Genomic DNA, 24405 nt, shown 5'->3' on the forward strand with positions numbered 1-24405 from the left:
ATTTTCCGACTTGAAACCACAGTTTCTAGAGAGAGAGAGAAAAAATAAAAGACTCCCAGGGTTTTAATGTATTCAATTATTTTTCTTATTTTCCAGATCCACTTTTTTTTAATTCAGTCTCCAAATTCTCATTACGCCAGTGTTTCATTTCAATTTTTTTTTCTCGTCAACTCTCTTAGGATTTTCAGTTCTCGTGAGACACCTCGAGAGAGCTTTTTTCATCAGCTCTCTCTCTCTCTCTCTCTCTCTCTTTCTCACTTTTCTTTATTCCTTTTATTTTTTTCGAATTGACGATTCCTCGGATAAATTGTGCCAGCGTCACGTTTTTCTCTTCTAGTCGCTAAAGTACGCTAAAGCACACGCTGAAGCTCGGGGCGACTTTGTGTTCTATTTATCGGGCAGAATGAGCGATGACACCAGTTCTTCTTTTTTTTCTCCTTCTTCATGACTTTCCAGTGTCATAAATCGTTTTATCAAGGCATTGTAAGTAAGAGAGACACGTCAGTCTTGCTAAAGAGTTTAGCCATAGCTATCGAAAAGATATTAAAGGGAGCTCAGCGAGAGCGAATGGGCGTTGCATATTGGAGAGAGAGAGAGAGAGAGATGAATCTGCCACACAGCCTCCTGTAACTTAAATCGTGCGAAACTGATTCACGACTCTCTCACGATCGAGCTGCCGGTGTCGTTTATTGCGTCTCGTATTTATAATTGTATAATTTACGATCCATTTCCGTAACGTTTAATGGATGTTGGAAAATGATCCATTGCTTCAAGTTTATAACAATCTCCAGTTATCTTAGTCGTCGTCGTGCGCTCTCGCGCTGATTTTACAACGGTATGAAGAAAATATCTCGAGATTTCCGTCGAGGAGCGAGGGAAATTTATTTCTATGACTTTTAACCGCGTGATTATAATTTTCAACTATACAGTGGGATAATAAAACAGTCGTTTTAGATTAACTGGGACTCGGGGCGCAAAATTTACAGACACACTCTAATCATTCGATTTATATGCGTCTGGAATTTATTGTCATTAATTTGCCGAGTACTAATGATAATTTTCTCTAGAACTAATTATGTCTTATCGAATCTGTAGGTACACTGTTCAAAATTTTGGTAAATCTGACTAATTTTTATTTTATTTTAATAAATTTATTTTTATTTAAATTTATTTTCCTAATAGGTACTGACTGCTTTTTAGCATTTATCAAAAAAAAAAAAATAAATAATTCTGCGTGTAACGATATAATTTCTCATTGGCAGTTGCCAATATTTAAATATCTAAATAACACATTTTTCGACAAAATTCAATTATTTTCAGAAATTTTAATACAATTCTTTGCAAAATTCAATTATTTTCATAAATAACAATATTCATCACAAGAATTCAATTATTTTTCAAAGTAATAAACTTCTTCAAAGGAAATTCTTTAAAAAAAAATTCTTCTTAAAAAAAATTAAATTCTTTAAAAATTCTTTTTAAAAAATTTCACGAATACCTCGTCAAGAATTCAATATTATCTTTATAAATAGCATAATATATCGCCAAAAATTCAATTAGTTTTAAAAATTTAAATAAAATTCTTTGCAAAATTTCAATTAGTTTCAATAGTTTTTCGCAATTCAATTATTTTCAATATTTACTATTTTCATCAAATTTAAAAAAAAAATTTAATTATTGAAAAAAAATTCTTGACACAATTCTAAGAAAATATTCCATTATTTTCATAAATAATAAAATTTCATTTAGAAATTCAATTAATTTCATCGTAGAATTTTAAATATTATTAATACAATTTTAAATAAATTCCTCAAAAAATGCATTTATTCTAAAAAAATTTTTTTAAAACTTGCGACAAAAGAATTTAATTATAAGAAACATTCAATTATTCAATAATATAATAAAATTCGTCGCAAAAATTCAAATATTTTCATAAAAAAACTTTTAATTCGTCGCAGAAAATCAATTACTTTCAAAAATTATTATAAAATTCTTGACAAGAATTCTATTATTTTTATAAATAATAAAAATTTTCGAAGGAATACAATTATTTTAAAAAATTTCTTTAAAATTTTTGGAAAGAATTCAATTATTTTCATAAATAATCAAATTTTTTAAAGGAATTCAATTATTTAAAAAAATTTCTATAAAAATCTGGTCAAGAATTCAATTATTTTCATAAATAATAAAATTCTGCAAAAGAATTCAATTATTATCATAAATAATAAAATTCTTGACAAGAATTCAATTATTTTCATAAATAATATAATTTGTCGAAGGAATTCAATTATTTTAAAAAATTTCTATAAAAATTTTGGCAAGAATTTAATTATTTTCATGAATAATCAAATTTTCCAAAGGAATTCAATTATTTTTAAAAATTTGTATAAAATTCTTGGAAAAATTCAATTATTTTCATAAATAATAAAATTTTCCAAAAGAATTTAATTATCTTGATAAACAACAAAATTCTTTTCAAAAAAATCAATTATTTTAAGAAATAAATACATAAAATTCTTCACAAAAATTTAATTATTTACAAAATTTCTTTTTAAATTTTCGTCAAGATTTTAATTCAGTTGTTTTTAAAATTTTCAAATGGAAATTCTTCCCACAAATCAACTTTCAAAAAATTATGTTAAATTCTGGTCAAGATTTTAATTATCTTTATAAATAATAAGTAACATTGTTGATATTTTTTAATCGATTATCGGAAGAGTAATAAATGAAACACTATTTCATTAGTTGTGTTAAAAATCTTAATTTTATTTTATGTGTAAATCAATTGTTTATAAAAAATTTTCATTGTTTAATAAAGTGGCCTGATGATGGTGTCAAACCAAGACGCCGAAACGTTGCACAACTAATGAAATAGTGTTTCATTTATCACTCTTCCGATAATCGATTAAAAAATATCAACAAAATTCAACAACGGAAGAAAAAATCAACTATATATTAATAAGTAACATTCTTCTCCAAAAATTCAATTATTTTCAAAAATTTTAATAAAATTCTTCGCGAAATTTCAATTATTTTTAAAAAATTTAATTAGCATTCTTCACAAAATTTCAATTATCTTTATAAATAGCAAAATTCTTGTCAAACTTCAGTTATTTTCAAATATTACAAATCAAAATTCTTCCCACAATTCAACTTTCAAAAAATTTTGTTAAATTCTCGTCAAAATTTCAATTATCTTTATAAATAATAGGAAACATTCTTCTCCAAAAATTCAATTATTTTCAGAAATAAGAAAATTCTTCGCAAAATTTCAATTCTTTTTAGAAATAAGAAAATTCTTCACAAGAATTCATTTATTTTTAAAATTAATAAAATTTTTCGCAGAAATTGATTTATTTTCCAAAAATGTTATTAAAATTCTTGTTAAAATTTCAATTATTTTTATAAGTAATAAAATTCTTAGCTGAAATTCAATTATTTTTAAAAAATTTAATTAGCATTCTTTACCAAATTTCAATTATCTTTATAAATAGCAAAATTCTTGGCAAAATTCAGTTATTTTCTAAAATTACAAATCAAAATTCTTCCCAAAATTCAACTTTCAAAAAATTTTGTTAAATTCTCGTCAAAATTTAAATTATCTTTATAAATAATAACATTTTTCTCCAAAAATTCAATTATTTTTAAAAATTTTAATAAAATTCTTAGCAAAATTCCAATTATTTTCAGAAATAAGAAAATTCTTCACAAGAATTCAATTATTTTCAAAATTAATAAAATTTTTCGCAGAAATTTATTTATTTTCCAAAATTTTATTGAAATTCTTATTAAAATTTCAATTATTTTTATAAGTAGTAAAATTCTTAGCTGAAATTCAATTATTTTAAAAGATTTTTAGTAAAATTCTTTGTAAAATTTTAATTATTTTCAGAAATAATAAAATCTTGCAAGGAATTCAATTATTTTCATAAATAATAAAACTCATCCTTAGAATTTCAATTGTTTTTATTACAATTCCGTCGAAATTAGTTGAATTTTTTAATTAATAATTAATAAAAATGATTTAGAGAAGAATTTTAGTTAAAAACCCAAAAAAATAATAATTGAATTGAAATAGTTTTACAATTAAAGAAATTAGCAAATAAATTCATTAGAACATTATTTTGAATATCTGATCATTTTTAGAGTGAATTAGAATATATTTTGGGATCAGGGAAAAAGGCAAAAAAAAAAAAATGTTTTAAAAATTATGGAAGTTGAAGGAAAAGTCAGGGAAATACAAAATTAATTTTTACATTCTTATCTCATGAGAAGGTATTAATCATCAAGTTTGGCTCATTATGAGAAAAGTAGGTCCAAAGGGGTCTTGAATAGAATTTTCGTTCTATAGTATGTTATAATAGGCTTATAGTAGGTTCAAATAGGATTAAATGGGTCTAAAGTTGGTCTTAAATTTGGACTCAGGTTCAAAAGAAAATTGCGTTTTTTTGCGATTTTACAAAAACAATGGTCAATATCTGCTAATTAATGCAATCAGCATTTATTATTACAGGTTCTACTTCTTTGTTCAATATTGGACCAAATGTACCGACAAATGTTTTCTATTCTTACCTTTCTACTTGGAATATTTTACTTCGAAAACATTTCTCCTAAAATTACAACATTTGTTTGTTTGTAAAAGAAAATTGCACTCCTGGGAAAGATAGCGCAAAAGCAGTAATAATCAAAAAGAGTTCAGCAGCAGTGCATCAGATTAGTGTTTGTGACTTGCAAGGGACATGAAGGAGGAAATAAAAAGAAAGTTTTTTGACTGGAAACGAAGAGATTTCCCTGTTCGATTGTTTATCTCTCGTTGGTCTCCAAAAGTACAGCGAAAGATCTTAACGGCTAAGAAGAAGAAGAACTGTTCGGTAGACTGGCGGAAACTTCAGGGTTGATTTATTTGGTCGTAAAGTGTCTTTTGTACAGCACGCGCGTTGGCAGCTTTGTACGGAAAACTGCGAAGGTGCATTCGTTACGCTATGCGGTTCTCTTTTCTTTCGAAAACGAGCATCGTCGCAAGCGCAGGTGTTACACTTTTATATCGACATTCAACTTGCCTTATCATTTGTACAATTTTCCCCTCGAGTTGAGAATTGCATTTCTTCTCATCTCCTTCTGTACATAAAAAAAACACACGTGAGGTCGTTCATCTTTCGAGTGTGAATGAAAGCATCTTAGTGAATTACTTTGAAACTGTTGTAAGAGGTAAAGCTACTTACTATATTACACAGACTGGGAATCTTTTACAGTAACCACGCTTCTTGTCTCTTCTTAAAGTTAACTTTCTCGGGTCTTAAAACTCATTGCTTGAAAATGGGCTTTTTCATACATACTATAAACGATCTTCTCAACAAAGTTTCTTCTTCATTTTACAGTAAACTTAATGCTCTGACGAATAACAAAAATTCACAAATGGAAACCGTATATTCTTATCATCATGCTACTAATTTAAACTAATTGATGATTTCACAAGTTAATTATCTTCTTCCTCATTTTTAATTTTTCCAAACAATTTATTTCTTGTACACTTTTTTTTTAATATTTCTTTTTTTCCCGGAGCGGATTACTATCATTTGTTTCATACACATTTGATAGAGAATACAAAATCAGATAATTTTGCTTGATAAATGCAACTTTCCTGCAAGCAATTCTCCTCTATTTGTTTTTTCGAATTGGGTTTCAAAAATAAATATCATGTAAAGATGGCATTGGAAATCGAACTCTTGTTATTGAAGGTTGACATTTTATTCGAAACAGAAAAATAACAGAGTAAATGAAACTCATGCTACCCAGATATCTACTCTCTGTTCATTGTGTAAAAAAAAATCAGCGCACATACAATTTTTTTTTTTTCAACAATGATTGATAACTCTGATTAAAGTAACTCAGTTTTCACTTTAAAATAGAGAATGGAATTTTGCAAATAAAAAAAAAAAATTAAATATTGAGAGAAATTTACAGGCGAGTGAATAAAGTTTGGTAAAATTAAAACATGTGGATTAGATTTCAAAAAAGTGACAAACTTTTTGTACACACATAGAAAAATTTATTTTTTGTTTCACGGCAATGCGGATGTATAAGCGCGCGAATATTTATGTTGAGACGAAAGTGAATCAAGCTTGATAGAGGAAAAGAAATGCGCGAGAGAGAAAATAACCTTCGAAATCTCGAGGGAGTGTTAGTGCCTTACAATTTCTCCAGAAAGAAAGAGTCGAGAAAAGAGACTACTATTCCGTGTGCTGTTTTCGATTCGTTGTTATCCCTTACTCTTATCAACGACACGAAAATCTCCAAGGACTTCGAGTAACGAACTTGATTCCATTCTTTATTAAACACCCGAAACCAACGACTATTATCAGTTCTTTTAAGGGAATAGAAAATATTTATTTAAAATGAATTTACTTTAAAGAAATTTCAATTCTCTGTTTTAACCATTCAATCGAAGCAAAAAGAGAAAATTACTTTCAATTCAGGAAAATAAAGTGTTTTTTTTTAAACTACAATTTGTACCTAGTGATTAAAAGATTTTCTGTCGGAATTGGGTGGAAAAAATAACAAATTGAACTCTCCGCTTGTCACTTGTCAAAAATTGACCCAATCACGACGAAATCTGTAACAGAATTTCGAAACAAGCTCACCCGACAGTAAATATAATTACAATTTTGAAACTAGACCTAAAGCTCAATATTTGTCAAAAAATAATTTATTTACCTGAACAAAAAGCTTGAGACTTGAGGGGAAAATTAATCTTTTCTTTTTAAATAACAGGAGTGATACAAAAATTTGTTTTTATTTCTCCCTGACTACTTTTAGTTTCCCCAACTTTTTTCTGATTTCCCCGACCTGTGGCAACCATACGGAGTTCGAAAAGAAATCGACTAATAGCCAACATGGAATAATTCTATTGGAAATATTATCGATCAATTTTCCACTTGATGTATCACTCTTGTAAGTTAAAGAGATTTGTTTGTCAGACTTTTTTTTATTATATATTATATATATGGAGAGAAATCTCACTCCTAATGTAAAAATGTTGAAAGTATTAAGAAGAAATATTTTACTTGAGAAAAAAGGCACTTCGATAAAATGTTAAGGAGTAAATGTATGTTCTCTCTTTTCAACGATGCATAAGGTTTAAAGGCCTCGAGAAAAAGAAATACAGGCTAAACCGACGTTGCGAAAAAAAAAAAAGTTCTCTTTTGGTGACACAGAGAGAAAGAGGGGCCATTACTCACTCTCCATAGAGTAGCCGAGCAGGCACGAAGATTCAAAAGCAGCCCACTACAAGGCAAAGTAATCCAGTTCTTAACCGATCTCATTTCAACGCTATTTTCTCTAGGGAGTTGTTTAAGAAAGAAACCACTCACTTCCTTATTAATAGAATTCAACTTAGAAAGTTTAGAATTTATCAATTTTGATTTTTCGAATAATTCTGATTTTTATGCTTATAGGTAAAAAAGTGACTGGATTCATTTTAAGGTTCATTAGACTTTAAAATTGGGTGCAATGACTGCAATGATGTAAGATGTTCCGAAATCGCTGGAGATTGTTATATTCTTAACCGATTTTTTATGCCTATTTCTGCAAAATATTTGTTGTATTATATGGAAGATGTTTTTAATGAAAACATTATTTACAAAAAATTTAAAGAAACTTGTCAAAAGAATTTAATTATTCATAAAAACTCTAATAGAAAATTTTTGAAGCCATTTGTAGATTTATTTATTTTCGAAATCAAATAAATTTAAATTTGATGAGCAAAAAAAAAACCGGGAAAAATTAGGACAAAGCCGGGAAATAACTGGGAATTTTGTTGAACGAAAATAGTAGACACTTTGATCGCCTTTCTTCGGTACTTGATTCGTTCGAATTTCGAAACTCGAAAGGATTGGCAATTGAGACTATACGACTCCATTTATTCTTGTGTAATATGCAAATGTTCCCATTTTAGTTAATTTGGCAACGTTTCAATTTAAAAATTTCATATAATGCCTCTTTTGACACTTTTAACGGATGCACAATTCTTTTTAGTTTAATCTAGACAGTGGTAAAAATTATTCGATGCAACTAATGAATTACTAGAACATCGTCAACTATTTTCTTGAATCAAAATAATTTTTGGTTTAATCAACTGAACTGTAACTGAAACAACTAACATTTTTTTCAATCAGATGAACTGTAACTGAACCAAATAATTTTTCTTTCCATAAAAAGAATAATAACAACCAAATATTTTTTAATTTGAAGCAGTACTTAATGGACTCGAGTAGAACAAATTTTATGCAAGTAGATAATTCTCCATCTAATTACGATTTGGAAATGCAACTTTGACTCTTTAATGGTTTGTCTAAAATTCTCCTGACTCGAAAGCTTTTAGAATTTTAATGCTATTCAAGTTTTAACAGTTGTCGCCTGAAAACTTACCTTTTAAACCTGACATTGCGTATAACTTTTTCGACTTTAAAAGGGTCTCGACTTTTTTTTTTCCTACACTCGACAAAGTACAAGAAGGAGTTCTGGACTTTCGAATGAGGGTAACTTTTTTTTTTCTATAAAAAGCATTTTTAAAGGGAATTTTTAATATTTATAATGGCTGGCGAAAAGTTTTCTATTTTTGAAACGAAACCAATAGCTTCTCCGCAATGATGAGAATTGTATAGAAACTACAATAGATTTGTACTGCTTAAATATAAAGTACTGTATTGGGAAATACATTTTTTTTTTTGATATATTAAACATTAAACTTGATATCGGATACAGTATTGAGAATATCATTTCCGCCATTAAAATATAACGTTTCATATATATCTGGTTATGAGTGTTTGATATTTAAAATTTTATTGGGATCGATAAATGGAAAACTGTCGCCAATGATTATGGACGAATGAATGTTGGAGAATTGATCGATCACCGGAAGTGATCGTCGTTTTATTTTTACACCCCATCATATGTGAGTGGCCTGTGTTTCCTGCATGAAAAATGACATATCGTACATATGATGTAACCGATCGGGTCTAACTATTGGCCCGTTATTGAAGTGGTTTATATGTCGATGAAATTCACGGTTAATGGAGAAACGCCGCAACCAATAACACGATATCTCGTTTGTAGGCCCAGACATATGCACACTTGCACATGTACACGATGGTGGTGGTCCGAAACGTGCCCACCACGTGAATTTACTTGTCTCGTTATGGGAAACAAGGCTTCATTAACACCACTGAGAATTAGGCTACGACTAAATTCAACACACCTTGTTAGCCATTCAGAGGATAACGTAATCGAAGAATACGTGAAACGACTTAAACTTTGACAATTAGCAAATATCGTTTGTTATTATATCGTTAGGTTTGATAACAAAAATAATTTTTTTCTGGTCAAATTAAATTCCCTGCTATTTCCCGGTTAGTATTATTATCAAAAACTATAAAAGATTTCAATCAGCAACAAAAAGAGGTAGTAAATAAGAAGAATGGACTACATTGGTTTTTACTTTTTTTCTTTATATGCAATTTTCGAGTTCAAAGCTTTCTTTTTTTTTGCATGCGTAAAAAGCGAGAGATTATTAAGCGGTTTAAGATGAAAATGAAAGTAATTTAGAAACTTTGAGGCTTGATTACGTCTAGCTCGACACACATATTTAAGCCTCATGGAACGAGGTTTTTGGATACTGCAGCGAAAATCTCTGCCAAGAGATTCGCTTGGCGAGGCAAGAGAGCTTCTCTTTTGTCTTTTCATCGAGCGTACATGTGTGTCATGCAGTGACATAAAAGATACGAGAGTGATATACATGGTGTGTCTTTCCTGCCTCTGACATAAATACTCCATCTTTTTTTTTTTTTTTTTTGAATTGGCTTTCATCAAAAATGTACATCTTTTATTTTCCAAGTGTGAAGTAAATTTCTTTCAGCAGCAGCAGTAATTTCTTTTGTTACTCTTTTAAGTAAGTCACGCTCCAAGCTATTTTATGCATTTTATACACTTTATACATTTTACACACTTTATACATTTTATACACCGCATAAAATTCTTTACCCATAGTAAAATTATTATCATCATCCATTTGTCTACTAAACAAGAAAGCGTATAAATTTTAAATTTACTTCTCCTGTTGGGAAAGTTTTGTTGACAAACCGCATGCAATACAATAGTTGACGGATTAATTCAGAAATAGAAATTTATCAATTTGCCAGGGTTCGAACCAATGAAAGTATTTAAACGAACGGACTTTACGGAACCAAAAATAAAAATTACGGATCAATTACTTTCTTACAAAAATATAACCAGTCTGAGTCAATTAAGAGAACATTTTATATTTAAAAATAAAAATAAAATTTCATGTAAAGAAAATGAGTTAGGCCCAATTTCTAATAGTAATGCACAAGTTAGGTTTGGACAGGGTTGCCACAGGTCAGGGAAGTCAGGGAATTCAGGGAAAAGTCAAGAATTTTTATTAAAAGTACTGGAAAAAATTTTTTTTTTCTATTTCTGACCACAATGGATTTTTAAATATTGTTCAATTATTTCAAAAGTTTAAACGCAATTATTTTGATAAATAACACAAAATTCTTCGACAAAATTCAATTATTTTTAGGAATTTTAATAAATATCTTGTCAAAATTCAATTATTTTCATAAATAACAATATTCATGGCAAGAATTCAATTATTTTCCAAAGTAACAAAATCCTACAAAGAAATTCAATTATTTATAAAAATTTTAACGAATATCTCGTCAAGAATTCAATTATCCTTATAAATAGCATAATCTTTTGCCAAAAATTCAATTATTTTAAAAAATTTAAATAAAATTCTTTGCAAAATTTCAATTAGTTTCAATAGTTTTTTGCAATTCAATTATTTTCAATATTTACTATTTTCATCAAATTTATTAAAGAATTTAATTATTGAGAAAAAAATTCTTGATACAATTCTACAAAAACATTCCATTATTTTAATAAATAATAAAATTTTAATTAGAAATTTAATTAATTTCATCGCAGAATTTTAAATATTTTTAATATCTACAATTATAAATAAATTTCTCGAAAAATGCAATTATTCTTAAAAATTTTATTAAAACTTGACAAAAGAATTCAATTTTAAGAAACATTCAATTATTACATAAAAAAATCGAAATTCGTTGCAAAAATTGAAATATTTTCATAAAAAACTTTTAATTCGTCGCAGAGAATCAATTATTTTCAAAAATTTTTAAGTTATTCTGCAAAATAATTCAATTATTTTCATAAATTAATATAAAATTCTTGGCAAGAATTCAATTATTTTCATAAATAATCAAATTTTTCGAAGGAATTCAATTATTTTTAAAAATTTCTATAAAAATCTTGGCAAGAGTTTAATTATTTTCATAAATAATCAAATTTCTCGAAGGAATTCAATTATTTTTAAAATATTTTATAAAATTCTTGGCAAGAATTCAATTATTTTCATAAATAATAAAATTTTTCGAAGGAATTCAATTATTTTTAAAAATTTCTATAAAATTCTTGGCAAGAATTCAATGATTTTCATAAATAATCAAATTTCTCGAAGGAATTCAATTCAATTATTTTCATAAATAATAAAATTCTGCAAAAGAATTCAATTATTTTTAAAAATTTCTATAAAATTCTTGGCAAGAATTCAATTATTTTCATAAATAATCAAATTTCTCGAAGGATTTCAATTATTTAAAAAAATTTTTATAAAATGCTTCACAAGAATTCAATTATTTTCATAAATAATAAAATTTTTCGAAGGAATTCAATTCAATTATTTTCATGAATATTAAAATTCTGCAAAAGAATTCAATTATTTAAAAAAATTTCTATAAAAATCTTGGCAAGAATTCAATTATTTTCATAAATAATAAAATTATTCGAAGGAATTCAATTATTTAAAAAAATTTTTATAAAATTCTTCTCAAGAAGTCAATTATTTTCAAAAGTTTTAATACAATTCTTGGCAAAATTTCAATTATTTAAGTAAAATTTAATAAAATTCTTCCCATGAATTTAATTATTTTCATAAATTATTAATTAAATTCTTCTCATGCATTCAATTATTTCTAAAAATTTGAATAAAATTCTTTAAAAGTTTTTAATTATTTTCAAAAATTGTTAGAAAATTCTTTAATTTAATAAATTTTTCTAAAATTTTAATTAAATTCCTTAAAAGAAATTAATTATTTGGAAAAGTTGTTAATAAACAATCTTTATAAAAATTCAATTTTAAGAAACATTCGCAACTATTCAATAAATTATTTATTTTTGTATTTAAATAATTGAATTCTCGTAAAATTTTCTAATAAAAATTTATTTCAAAATGAATTTCGGTTAAAATATTGGATAATAATTTTAATATTAAAAGCATTAAAGCATGAATTTTTGGAAATAATTGTTTTTTGAATTGGTTTCAAATTCAAATCTTTGGAATTATAAATTCTTCGTACTTTTGACTAATAATTTAAAAAAAAAATTGTAGTTAAAAATTCTAGAAAATATTAATTGAATTTAAATGATGAAATAATTTCGAAGAAGTTACCCGTGTAGAAATTTAACCATGGCCCAAATTGGGGCCAGATTTTTTTATCATTGTGTAGGCCATAACATGGCAATTTCTACACAGGAAGAGTAAGAATATTTTTATATAAAATAATAATTTTATCACTGGGTAATCTTTAATATTTAATTATTATAAAAACATGAAGAAGTCAATCACTTCGAGTCGAAGACTCGGAGTGATTGACTTCTTCATGTTTTATATAATAATATTCTTATTAGTTATTGAATTTCAAAAAGATTTAAATTTTAGATTTTTGAAAATCTTAGCTTCCAAGGAAAAATAATAATCAGAATATAAAAATGTCAAAATTCTCTCTGGAATTTGGGGGAAATTAAATTTTTGTTGCAACCTTGTTGCAGAAACTTTTTTTCAAAGAACGCGTGCAAAGGGAAATTTGACTTTGATTCAAAAAGATTAATCGGTTAGCATGCACAATATTTGCAGGTGGGTACATTGCGTGGCTGCGTGACAGAAATTATTACTCTCACCTATGTACACTATCTGTAGTGTTCATTCGTGGCTGAATAATTGCTTCAGGTTGAAAATATGCAAGCAAAACAACTAATTGCTTTGCGAAGAGTTTAATTGTCAAAACATGTTTGTTTTCTTGTTCGCATTTCTATTCTCAGGAAGAGAGTTTACAGATATCAGAATATATTTCAATGTAATGGACAATAATTAAGTGACACGCGAAGAGATCAAAATCAACTATTTTGTGATTCGAGTCTGGGAAATGTTTTCAACTTTATTTTCTAATGCTAATATTTTCCTGTTTGATTCTAATTTCTTACAAACTGTTCTTTAAACTATTCTCTTTTTGATCAAAGAGTTGAGCCAAAACCTTTCGGATTTTTTGTAACTAAAATTTTTTTTTGTAACTACAATTTTTTTTGTAACTACTTGATAGTTGTAGTTACACTTGATACTTGTAGTTCTTGATTTCAATAAAAATTCTGTTGTAGAATAAAATTTGCGACTTACCTTAATTGAAAACTGCTTGCAGAGTGGTTTGTACGCGTTCGTCCCGCAAGTTAAGAAGCGATCGGGTCCTTGTCTGCCGAAGATCCTTATGTAATTTTGGCACTCGTCATCGCTCCTGCCTTTCACGCTACACAATTGTAGATGGGGTTGGATGCTGGACCACTCGAGCCTCTGCAACAGAAGGGAATAAAGAAAATTGAGAATGGGTTAGGAAGGAAGGCCAGTGGCTTGCACTTTAGTATCAGTCGATTAAACTTCAAGGCTTGTATTGCAGTCGATAACAGAATCCGTCTTTCAAACGGGAATTTCAAAAAGCGCTTTTGCTTAGACGTCGAGGAGCAAAAGAAAAAAAGAAAACGCGAGAGGATAGAGATAAGGACGTTACTGCTGAAACGATACCGGAATACTTGAAAGAAAAAAGAATTCTTCACTCATCGTTTCCACTTCTTTTTCTCTATACCTGCGAACCGCAGTTTCTTAGGATTTCTTTCCATCCAAATTATCTCCATCGAGTCTCGATTCGTAACCTACATCTTTCTCTCTTTCCTTCTCTCTCTGAAAATTGTAAGAGAAGCGCTATACCAAGCAAGATATTTCTAGGATTCTCCAATTCCAAGAGATCTTGTCTACTGAAGGAGCCAAAGTTGAAACTGAATGAGGCGTATATTTCAATATAAAATGTGAATTAGATATTGTCTGTTGGAAAATATGTTTCTGCAAGTCGTGTATCAAATTTTCTCTTTTATATAAAAATCCCGTCTGTCACTATGTAGTCAACATTTCATTTCAAAAGGAATTTGCAATATTTCTATTTGCAAAAAAACAACTATTTTCAGCGTAGCCAAAAAAATATTTTTTTTCCCCTATGGCAAACATTCGCAATTGATAATTCAAAAATAACGCTTCTTGTATTAGAGAATTCACATCACGTTCATATATTAATTTATCCATTAGGGGAGAAATTTAAAAAAACACCACTTTTATTCAAGTCTTGACAATAACGTCCATATTGGCGCATAGTGCAGATAAAACTTGAAAGTTTCATCTCAACCCATCAGCAAATAACTTTAGCTAATTTGGTATGCCATTCTTGTCGATACAACTTTGGGTAAAGGCGCATCAAACTTGGATCGACTTGGATGTTTGTTTCAACTCAGCACATATACATTTATAATATACACGCTGTCAAATGTTAATCAACACTTGTGCCTTCACATCATCAACAATAAACTAATGCTACTTAATTATTTTCACATCTTATTAAAAAAAAATATATGCTTCCTCGTAATTTGTTCCCTACTGATTTAAACTCAGGGCTCGAAACAGTGAAAGTATTTAAAAACACGGACTTTACGGACCAATTACTGACAAAAATATAAGTTCGAGTCAAATAAGAGAACATTTTACTTAAAACTAGAAATTAAATTTTGCATAATTCGAGTCGAAGACTCGGAGTGTTCGATATCTTCATGTTTTATAATAACGAAATAATTTTAATTATTCGTCAATTCTTCAATTAAAACTATATCAGAAAACGAAAACTTAAAATAATAAAAAAATTCGAATTAAACTTTTTCAAACAAATTAATTTCGAAATTCAGTTATTTCTAAAAATTCACGCTATATTGCTTGTAATATTCAATTAAAAGATATCAAAATTTTAACTGAAATTCATTTTTATGAAATGAAAATCAATTTTTATTAAAAAATTCTACTTCAATTATTTAAATACAAAAACAAAATAATTTATTAAATAATTCAATGATTCTTAAAATTGATTTTTTCATAAAGAATTTTATCAACAAATTTTTAAATAATTGAATTCTCTCCACGAATTTTAATAGGATTTTTAAAAATAATTGAATTCTTTCGACGAACTATAATAGAATTTTTAAGAATAATTGAATTCTTTGCTGGTTGATTCTTTGCTGGTTAACATTGTGCTGAAAATTTTCGTAAATAATTCAATTTCTGCGAAGAATTTTATTACCTACTTTTAAAAATAACTGAATTCTTTGTGATGAATTTTTTTGTTATTGATGAAAATAATTGATTTTTGCAATGAATTTTATTAAAATTCCTGAAAATAATTGAATTCCCAAGAAGAATTTTATTTTATTTTTTTTTAAATAATTGAATTTTCTTGAAATTCCTGAAAATAATTGAATTTTTACGAAAAATTTTATTACTTTTGAAAGCAATTGAATTTTCCATTGATTTTTATTAAAATTTCTGAAAATAATTAAATTTCCAGGGAGAATTTTATTTCTTTTGAAAGTAATTGAATTTTGCTTTGAATTTTATTCAAATTTATGAAAATAATTGAATTCCCAAGAACAATTTTATTACTTTTGAAAATAATTGAATTTTGGAATGACTTTTATTAAAATTCTTGAAATTAATAGAATTCCCAAGAAAAATTTTATTTCTTTTGAAAATAATTGAATTTTGCATTGATTTTTCTTGAAATTCCTGAAAATAATTGAATTTTTACGAAAAGTTGTATTACTTTTGAAAATAATGGAATTTTGCATTGATTTTTATTTAAATTTTTGAAAATAATTGAATTTTTACGAAAAATTTTATTTCTTTTGAAAATAATGGAATTTTGCATTGATTTCTATTAAAATTCCTGAAAATAATTGAATTCCCAAGAAGAATTTTATTTCTTTTGAAAGTAATTGAATTTTGCTTTGAATTTTATTCAAATTCCTGAAAATAATTGAATTCCCAAGAAGAATTTTATATCTTTTGAAAATAATTGAATTTTACAATGATTTTTATTAAAATTCCTGAAATTAAGTAAATTCCCATCAAGAAGAATTTTATTTCTTTTGAAAAGAATTGAATTTTGCATTGATTTTTCTTGAAATTCCTGAAAATAATTGAATTCTTACGAAAAATTTTATTTCTTTTGAAAATAATGGAATTTTGCATTGATTTTTATTACTTTTGAAAATAATGGAATTTTGCATTGATTTTTATTACAATTTCTGAAAATAATTGAATTCCCAAAAAGAATATTATTTCTTTTGAAAATAATTGAATTTTGCATTGAATTTTTTTAAAGTTTCTAAAAATAATTTAATTTTCACTAGAATTCAATTATTCCATTTTTCTTAAAATCTAATTCTCATAAAGAATTTTATCAATAAATTTTTAAATAATTGAATTCTTTTAAGGAATTTTAATAAAATTTTTAAGAATAATTACATTTTTCGAGAAATTCGATTAAAATTCTATTAAGACTAATTGAAATTTTGCAATGAGTTTTACTATTTATGAAAATAATTGAATTCCTAAAAAGAATTTTATTATTTACGAAAATAATTGAATCTCTCTGAAAAGAATTTAATTATTTATGAAAATAATTGAATGATTGTGTAGAAATTTATAAAAAAATTTGTAAATACTTGAATTTCTGTAAAATTTTTATTATTTTATGAAAATAATTGAATTATTGCGAAGAAATTTATAAAAAATTTGTAAATAATTGAATTCCTGTAAAATTTTTATTATTTTATGAAAATAATTAAAGGTTTGCGTAGGATTTTATTAAATTTTTTTTAAATAATTAAATTCTTTTTGGAAAATTTTCTTAAAAATAGTAAATATTAAAAATCATTGAATTGAGGAAATTTTTTGAAAATAATTGAAACTAGCAACATATACCTCACTCGCTAACGCTCGTTCGGTTGTATTTAAACTTATTAGTTTTTACTTATTTTTTTTTTTTATTTGAACTAAGTAAATATTTACTGGACATAAATATTTTAATTTATGGTATCTATTAAATAGTTATTTGAACCAAATACAAATTACTTAAGTCAATTAAATAGAATAATTTAATTTAATAAATATTGCTTTAAATCAATTATAAAAATTACTTGATTAAATAATGCATAGTTTTTAATTAAAATAAATATTTATTTGCATCAATAAAATAATTTTTTTGAAATAACTAAACTTAGAAGGTTAGATTTTGAATGTTAGCCTGATTCTCTGAATAATTAGTAAGAAAAGGGCGAAGATACGTCCATTCTTTTCTTACTAATAGGAATTTCTGTAGGTAATGATCAGGGTGTTTTTTTGAAATTTTTACTGCACTATTCTTACGCATGTCACCGTCACCAATATTGTTACAATATATATTGTAACAATATTGTTACAACAAAGTCTAGACTTTGGGTTTTTGCAAGTCTAGACAATATAGTTGTATAATAATATAAATTTTTCTTTCTAAACCAGAATTTGAACATTTACAAAATTAAAACCTTATAGTGGTTAGAAAATGTAAAAAATTATTAATATTTATAAAAATATAAATTATTTTATTTAAAATCATTGTGTAATAAGACAAAAATTATGAAGTGACATTTACAAAAAATGTCATTGTACATTATACGAAATGTTATTTTTACGTATTCTCTTACTAAACCTTTCATTTTCGTCCGCTATCCTGGATTCGCCATTTTGTATTTTTAAAAAGTGACTTTGGATTCATAATCAGTGGAATTTTACTGAAAATCAGTTGAAAAGTACTAAAATATCAGTCATTCTTCACTGATTATTATTTTATTGTGATTTATTTATTAATATTGTAAATTTCTGTCAAACAAATAATTTTACTAAAAGTCGGTTGAAAATTACACTTACAGTAGTGTTTCATTCGAGCAACACGATCCGAGAAACGAACAAAAAACGATTTTCTTTTTGTTTTGATAACCAAGCTGTCATGTTCGCTCGTCTTATTGAAGTAAATTTTCATAAATGTTTATTTACATTATTCGAAGATAATTAAATCTTAAAAAATTACTATAAAAAAATTCTAATAATATTAGTTTTTAAAAATATTATAATGTTATTTTTCGAAAATAATTGAATTTCTTAAAATAATTCTTATATCCTAATTTACCTTTAAAAATTTTTTTTAAATTTTTGGTAATTCAATTATTTTCAAAATTTGCAATTAAAATTCTTCAAAAAATTGTAACAAAATACTTGAAATAAATTAATTATTTTCAATTAAATTTTGCACAATTTCAACTATTCAAAAAGGTTTCTATTGTAGACATATTTGAAAAATTTAATTGTGTTAAAAAATTATTCAAAGAAATTTAAGTATACTTATTTTTAATTATCTATAACTTAATCTATTGAAAATTTAGAAAAATTACATCAAGAGGACAAAACTTTGTTCTTTCGTCTACTTTTGAATAATGTTTAGAAAACTAAATTTTTATTAATGTTTATTAAAAAATTATTTTATACCTAAAAATGTTAAATTTTTTTAATTTAGGCATGATTACAATCACAGGCACACAAAAAAAAAGTTGTCTGTTCATTGAACAAGACCTACATGTCTTATAGTATTTTGGCCCCCTGAATACGAATATGAAGTCAGAATTGCTCCAGCACCCTCTGTTTTTTTTAAATCGAAAAAACTACCCTTAAGTCTAAAATTCAAGAATTAAAGTAAAAAAAAATAAAAACACGGCTTTCTTCGGAGTAGAAGAATATATTTGTGCGTTTTCTTCTTTCAACAACTCAAATAATGTCAAAATTGCTCCACCACCCCTGTTTTTTTAAATAGGAGAAACTACCCTTAAATCTAAAATTCAAGAACTAAAGTCAAAGAATGAAATAACCACTTTTTTGCGAAGTAGAAGAATATATTTATGCGTTTTCTTCCTTCAACCACTCAGAAATATTGTCAAAATTGCTCCACCACCCCTGTTTTTTTAAATGGGAGAAACTACCCTTAAATCTAAAATTCAAGAACTAAAGTAAAAAAATATGAAATAACCGGTTTTCTTAGGAGTAGAAGAATATATTTATGCGTTTTCTTCCTTTAACCTCTCAGAAATAATGTCAAAATTGCTCCACCACCCCTGTTTCTTTTAAATGGGAGAAACTACCCTTAAATCTAAAATTCAAGAACTAAAGTCAAAGAATGAAATAACCAGTTTTTTTGCGAAGTCGAAAAATATATTTATGCGTTTTTTTCTTTCAACAATTTAGAAATAATGACGAAATTGCTCCATCACCCCCTGCCCTTAAATCTAAAATTCAAGAATTATAGTAAAAAATGATATAACAGGTTTTTTCCAAAGTAGAAGAATATATTTATGTACTTTTTAAAAAAGCATCAGCATTGCTTCATCACCCTCTTATTGATTTATATTGAAAAAACTACCCCTTTAAGTATGAACCCAGAGTATACTAACAACAATAAAAACAATTAGTTTTAGACAAAAGCATACGTTCCTTTATTTTTGTTCTCATAACTAAAAAGCAGAATCAGAGTTAATTTATCATTATTTGTTGTTGAAAGAAGAAAACGCATAAATATATTCTTCTACTCCGAAGAAAACCGGTTATTTCATTTTTTTTCACTTTACCCAGTAAAAAAAAACTAATTCAAATGAATTGAAACGAATTAACATTTTTGGTAGGCTCCAATTCGTATTTGTCACAAAGCGGGATTCACGAAAGCTCTTTGTGAATTCTTCTTAATTCATTTCAATTAGTTTTCGTTTACTGGGTAGTTCTTGAATTTTAGATTTAAGGGTACTTTCTTCGATTTAAAAAAAAGTAGGGGTGGTGGAGCAATTTTGACATTATTTGAGTTGTTGAAAGAAGAAAACGCATAAATATATTCTTCTACTCCGAAGAAAGCCGTGTTTTTATTTTTTTTTACTTTAATTCTTGAATTTTAGACTTAAGGGTAGTTTTTTCGATTTAAAAGAAAACAGAGGGTGATGGAGCAATTCTGACTTCATATTCGTATTCAGGGGGCCAAAATACTATAAGACATGTAGGTCTTGTTCAATGAACAGACAACTTTTTTTTTTTAATAATAAAAATTAAAAATAATTATTTTTAATTTTTATTATTTAAATACACAATTAAAAATAATAATAATACTCCGCAAAAAAGCCCAACTAATAGAAAAATAAAAAAGTAGGTTAATTTTAAATTTAGATCCAACTATTACAATGTTATAGATTTATTAAGTAATATATAACAAGTAATATTATATATATTTCTCTAAATAAAGATGTCTATTGACTTTTTAAAATTGATTTTCTTAAAAATTTCTTTATTAAAAGTATTAATATTTAAATTTTATAGTAATTGCTGTTTTAAAAAATCAATCCGGGAATATTTATTTTTGGTCCGGGAATTTAAAAATAATAATTCACTAGACACCTTGAATTAATTTTTAACTTGATATAATAATTTTAATTCACTAAAATGAATTTAATTTTAGTTTTTAATAGAATTAATAAAAAAGAATTTAAATGTTTTTGGATATCGATTTTTTTCAAAAAATAGGTTATTATTGTATTATTTTTAGTTGTCAGTTATGGGAAAGTCGAGAAGCAGTCGAGAAGTTCGGTCGATGACAATTAGAAAATTAGACGATACGATTTGACAATTAACAAAAGAATAAACAAGATGATCGTTTGAAAACCAAAGACGATAACCAAATAATCGCTCGAAAAAATGAAATTCGCGGATCGAAGTGAAACACTAACTTACAGAAATATAAGTCATTTTTCACTGATTATCCATTTAAAAAATTATTGTTGATGTCTGCCAAACAAATACAGGGTTGCCACGGACCTGGAAAACCTGGGAAACCCGGAATTGTCATGGAATTTTTTTTCAGTCATGGAAAACCTGAAAAATCTGGAATTGTCAGGGAATTTTATAAAGCCTGATACTAAAAGCTCAATTTTTTGTATTTGAGTCGTAAAAATTTCAAGTTTTCAAGTTGACATACAACTTTTTGATTTTAAATTTAGTGCTTACAATTGAAATCAATATGGCATTTCTAAATTTTAGTTTCTTTTGGTCTCTATCTTCCTTTAAATAATTTTTAAATTAATACATTTTAGAAACCCCAAAATGTTATGAAACTGAAGCTACCAACTTTTATGCAATGAAAATTTTTTCTTTTGCTAATTGTTTTTTAATGTAAGAAGCCCTTTAAAAAATTGCAATCGAAAAAAATTGCTTCTGAAGCAAGGAAATAATAATTTAGTTAAAATTTCGGGATATTTGGAAAATCTACGAAAAAATAATTAAAAATCACTAAAATTTCCTTGCCTTCCTTAGATCCTCTTACAATTTTTTTAAATGACTTGTCACATTAAAATAAATAATTTGTAAAAGAAAAAATTGCTTATGAGGTGAGGAAATAATAATTTTGTTTAAATAATATATGGATTTTTCGAAAATCTGTGTAAAAAATCAAAATTAATAATTTCCCCGACTTCGATCTTTTAAAATTTTTTAAAAGGCTTCTAACATTAAAATAAATAATTAGCAAAGAAAAAATTGTCATTGAATAAACGTAGGTAACTTCAGCTTCAAAAAATGTTATTAAAATGCTTTTTAAAATACTGGTTTAATAATTGTGAAAAATTCTAAACTTAACTAAATTTTTAAATTTAAAAAGATTTGCTCCTCATCTTTCTTCGGAGCGTATCTCAAATAACCTTACAAATTTTAACTTAATTTTTTGTTAATAATGAAATTAAAAATTAATAACTTATTTTGTTAACAATTTACTTAAAGGATTTTATACTTTTTGTCGTAATTAGCTAAAAACATACCAAAACAATTTTATTTCTGGTTTGGAATTTTTTAAGAAATGGTCTGGAAAACCTGGAAAAGTCATGGAATTTTAAAATCGATGTCTTGTGGCAACCCTGAAATAAATAAGTAAATACACAAGTAAATAAATAAGTTCCATTACAACACAGACAGCGCAGCATTAGCGAGTGAGGTATTTACGTATATTTAAAAAAATTTCAACAGACACTACGTGCATCAACGAACCTTAAAAAATTCAACAATTTATATTATCAATCGTTTATTAAATCTATACATATATGTGATTTGTGTATATGTAGGAGTTTATATCTGCATATGAGCAGTATACATGTGTATGTAATTTATGAACATGTGTGAGTATACATGTACATGTGATTAGTGTATATGTGTGAGTATACATGTGTGAGTGTTATGCGCGCATGCTTGATATTCATAGAACACTACTGCGCATGCCTGATATTCATAGAACACTACTGCGCATTCCTCACATTGACAGAACACTACTGCGCATGCCTGACATTCATAGAACAATAGTGCGCATGCCTGACATTGATAGAACACTACTGCGCATGCCTGATATTCATAGAACACTACTGCGCATGCCTGATATTTAAAGAACACTACTGCGCATGCGTAATATTGACAGAACACTACTGCGCATGCCTAATATTGACAGAACACTACTGCGCATGTGTAATATTGACAGAACACTACTGCGCATGCCTAATATTGACAGAACACTACTGCGCATGTGTAATATTGACAGAACACTACTGCGCATGCGTAACAGTGATAGAACACTACTGCGCATGCGTAACAGTGATAGAACACTGCTGCGCATGCGTAACATTGACAGAACACTACTGCGCATGCGTAACATTGACAGAACACTACTGCGCATGCGTAACATTGACAGAACACTACTGCGCATGCCTGACATTCATAGAACAATAGTGCGCATGCCTGACATTGATAGAACACTACTGCGCATGCCTGATATTCATAGAACACTACTGCGCATGCCTGATATTTAAAGAACACTACTGCGCATGCGTAATATTGACAGAACACTACTGCGCATGCCTAATATTGACAGAACACTACTGCGCATGTGTAATATTGACAGAACACTACTGCGCATGCCTAATATTGACAGAACACTACTGCGCATGTGTAATATTGACAGAACACTACTGCGCATGCGTAACAGTGATAGAACACTACTGCGCATGTGTAATATTGACAGAACACTACTGCGCATGCGTAACATTGACAGAACACTACTGCGCATGCGTAACATTGACAGAACACTACTGCGCATGCGTAATATTGACAGAACACTACTGCGCATGCCTAATATTGACAGAACACTACTGCGCATGTGTAATATTGACAGAACACTACTGCGCATGCGTGGCACTAATAGAACACTACTGCGCATGTGTAATATTGTCAGAACACTACTGCGCATGTGTAATATTGACAGAACACTACTGCGCATGCGTAACAGTGATAGAACACTACTGCGCATGTGTAACATTGACAGAACACTACTGCGCATGCGTAACATTGACAGAACACTACTGCGCATGCCTGACATTCATAGAACAATAGTGCGCATGCCTGACATTGATAGAACACTACTGCGCATGCCTGATATTCATAGAACACTACTGCGCATGCCTGATATTTAAAGAACACTACTGCGCATGCGTAATATTGACAGAACACTACTGCGCATGCCTAATATTGACAGAACACTACTGCGCATGTGTAATATTGACAGAACACTACTGCGCATGCGTGGCACTAATAGAACACTACTGCGCATGTGTAATATTGACAGAACACTACTGCGCATGCGTAACAGTGATAGAACACTACTGCGCATGTGTAATATTGACAGAACACTACTGCGCATGCGTAACAGTGATAGAACACTACTGCGCATGCGTAACATTGACAGAACACTACTGCGCATGCGTGACATTGTGAATATGTATACATTTGTGTTAATATTATTTTTAAAAGATATACATATATATACGGCTAGGGTCGGTCGGTCGGTCGGTCGGTCGGTCGTTCTTCAACTTAATATAATAAGAGATTTTGCCAAGAATTTTATTATAATTTTTGAAAATAATTGAATTTTAGAGATTTTAATTATTTCTAAAGATAATTGAATTTTTTGACACGAATTTTTAATAATTTTTTAACATAATTGAATTTCT

General features: G+C 27.3%; 1 protein-coding gene across 4 annotated transcripts in view; it reads right to left on the reverse strand.

The window, feature by feature from the left end:
- The window catches only part of LOC122508952 (semaphorin-1A-like), a 440531-nt gene that overhangs the window by 121403 nt on the left and 294723 nt on the right, over positions 1-24405 (reverse strand). For all 4 annotated transcript variants that reach the window (XM_043622643.1, XM_043622640.1, XM_043622642.1 and 1 more), the window contains exon 5: positions 13550-13720. In XM_043622643.1, the coding sequence (XP_043478578.1) occupies positions 13550-13720 (171 nt within the window). The remainder of the gene's footprint in view (positions 1-13549; positions 13721-24405) is intronic.

Source organism: Leptopilina heterotoma, unplaced genomic scaffold (genome assembly GCF_015476425.1).
Source record: "Leptopilina heterotoma isolate Lh14 unplaced genomic scaffold, ASM1547642v1 Lhet_59, whole genome shotgun sequence".
Taxonomy (NCBI): Eukaryota; Metazoa; Arthropoda; class Insecta; order Hymenoptera; family Figitidae; genus Leptopilina; species Leptopilina heterotoma.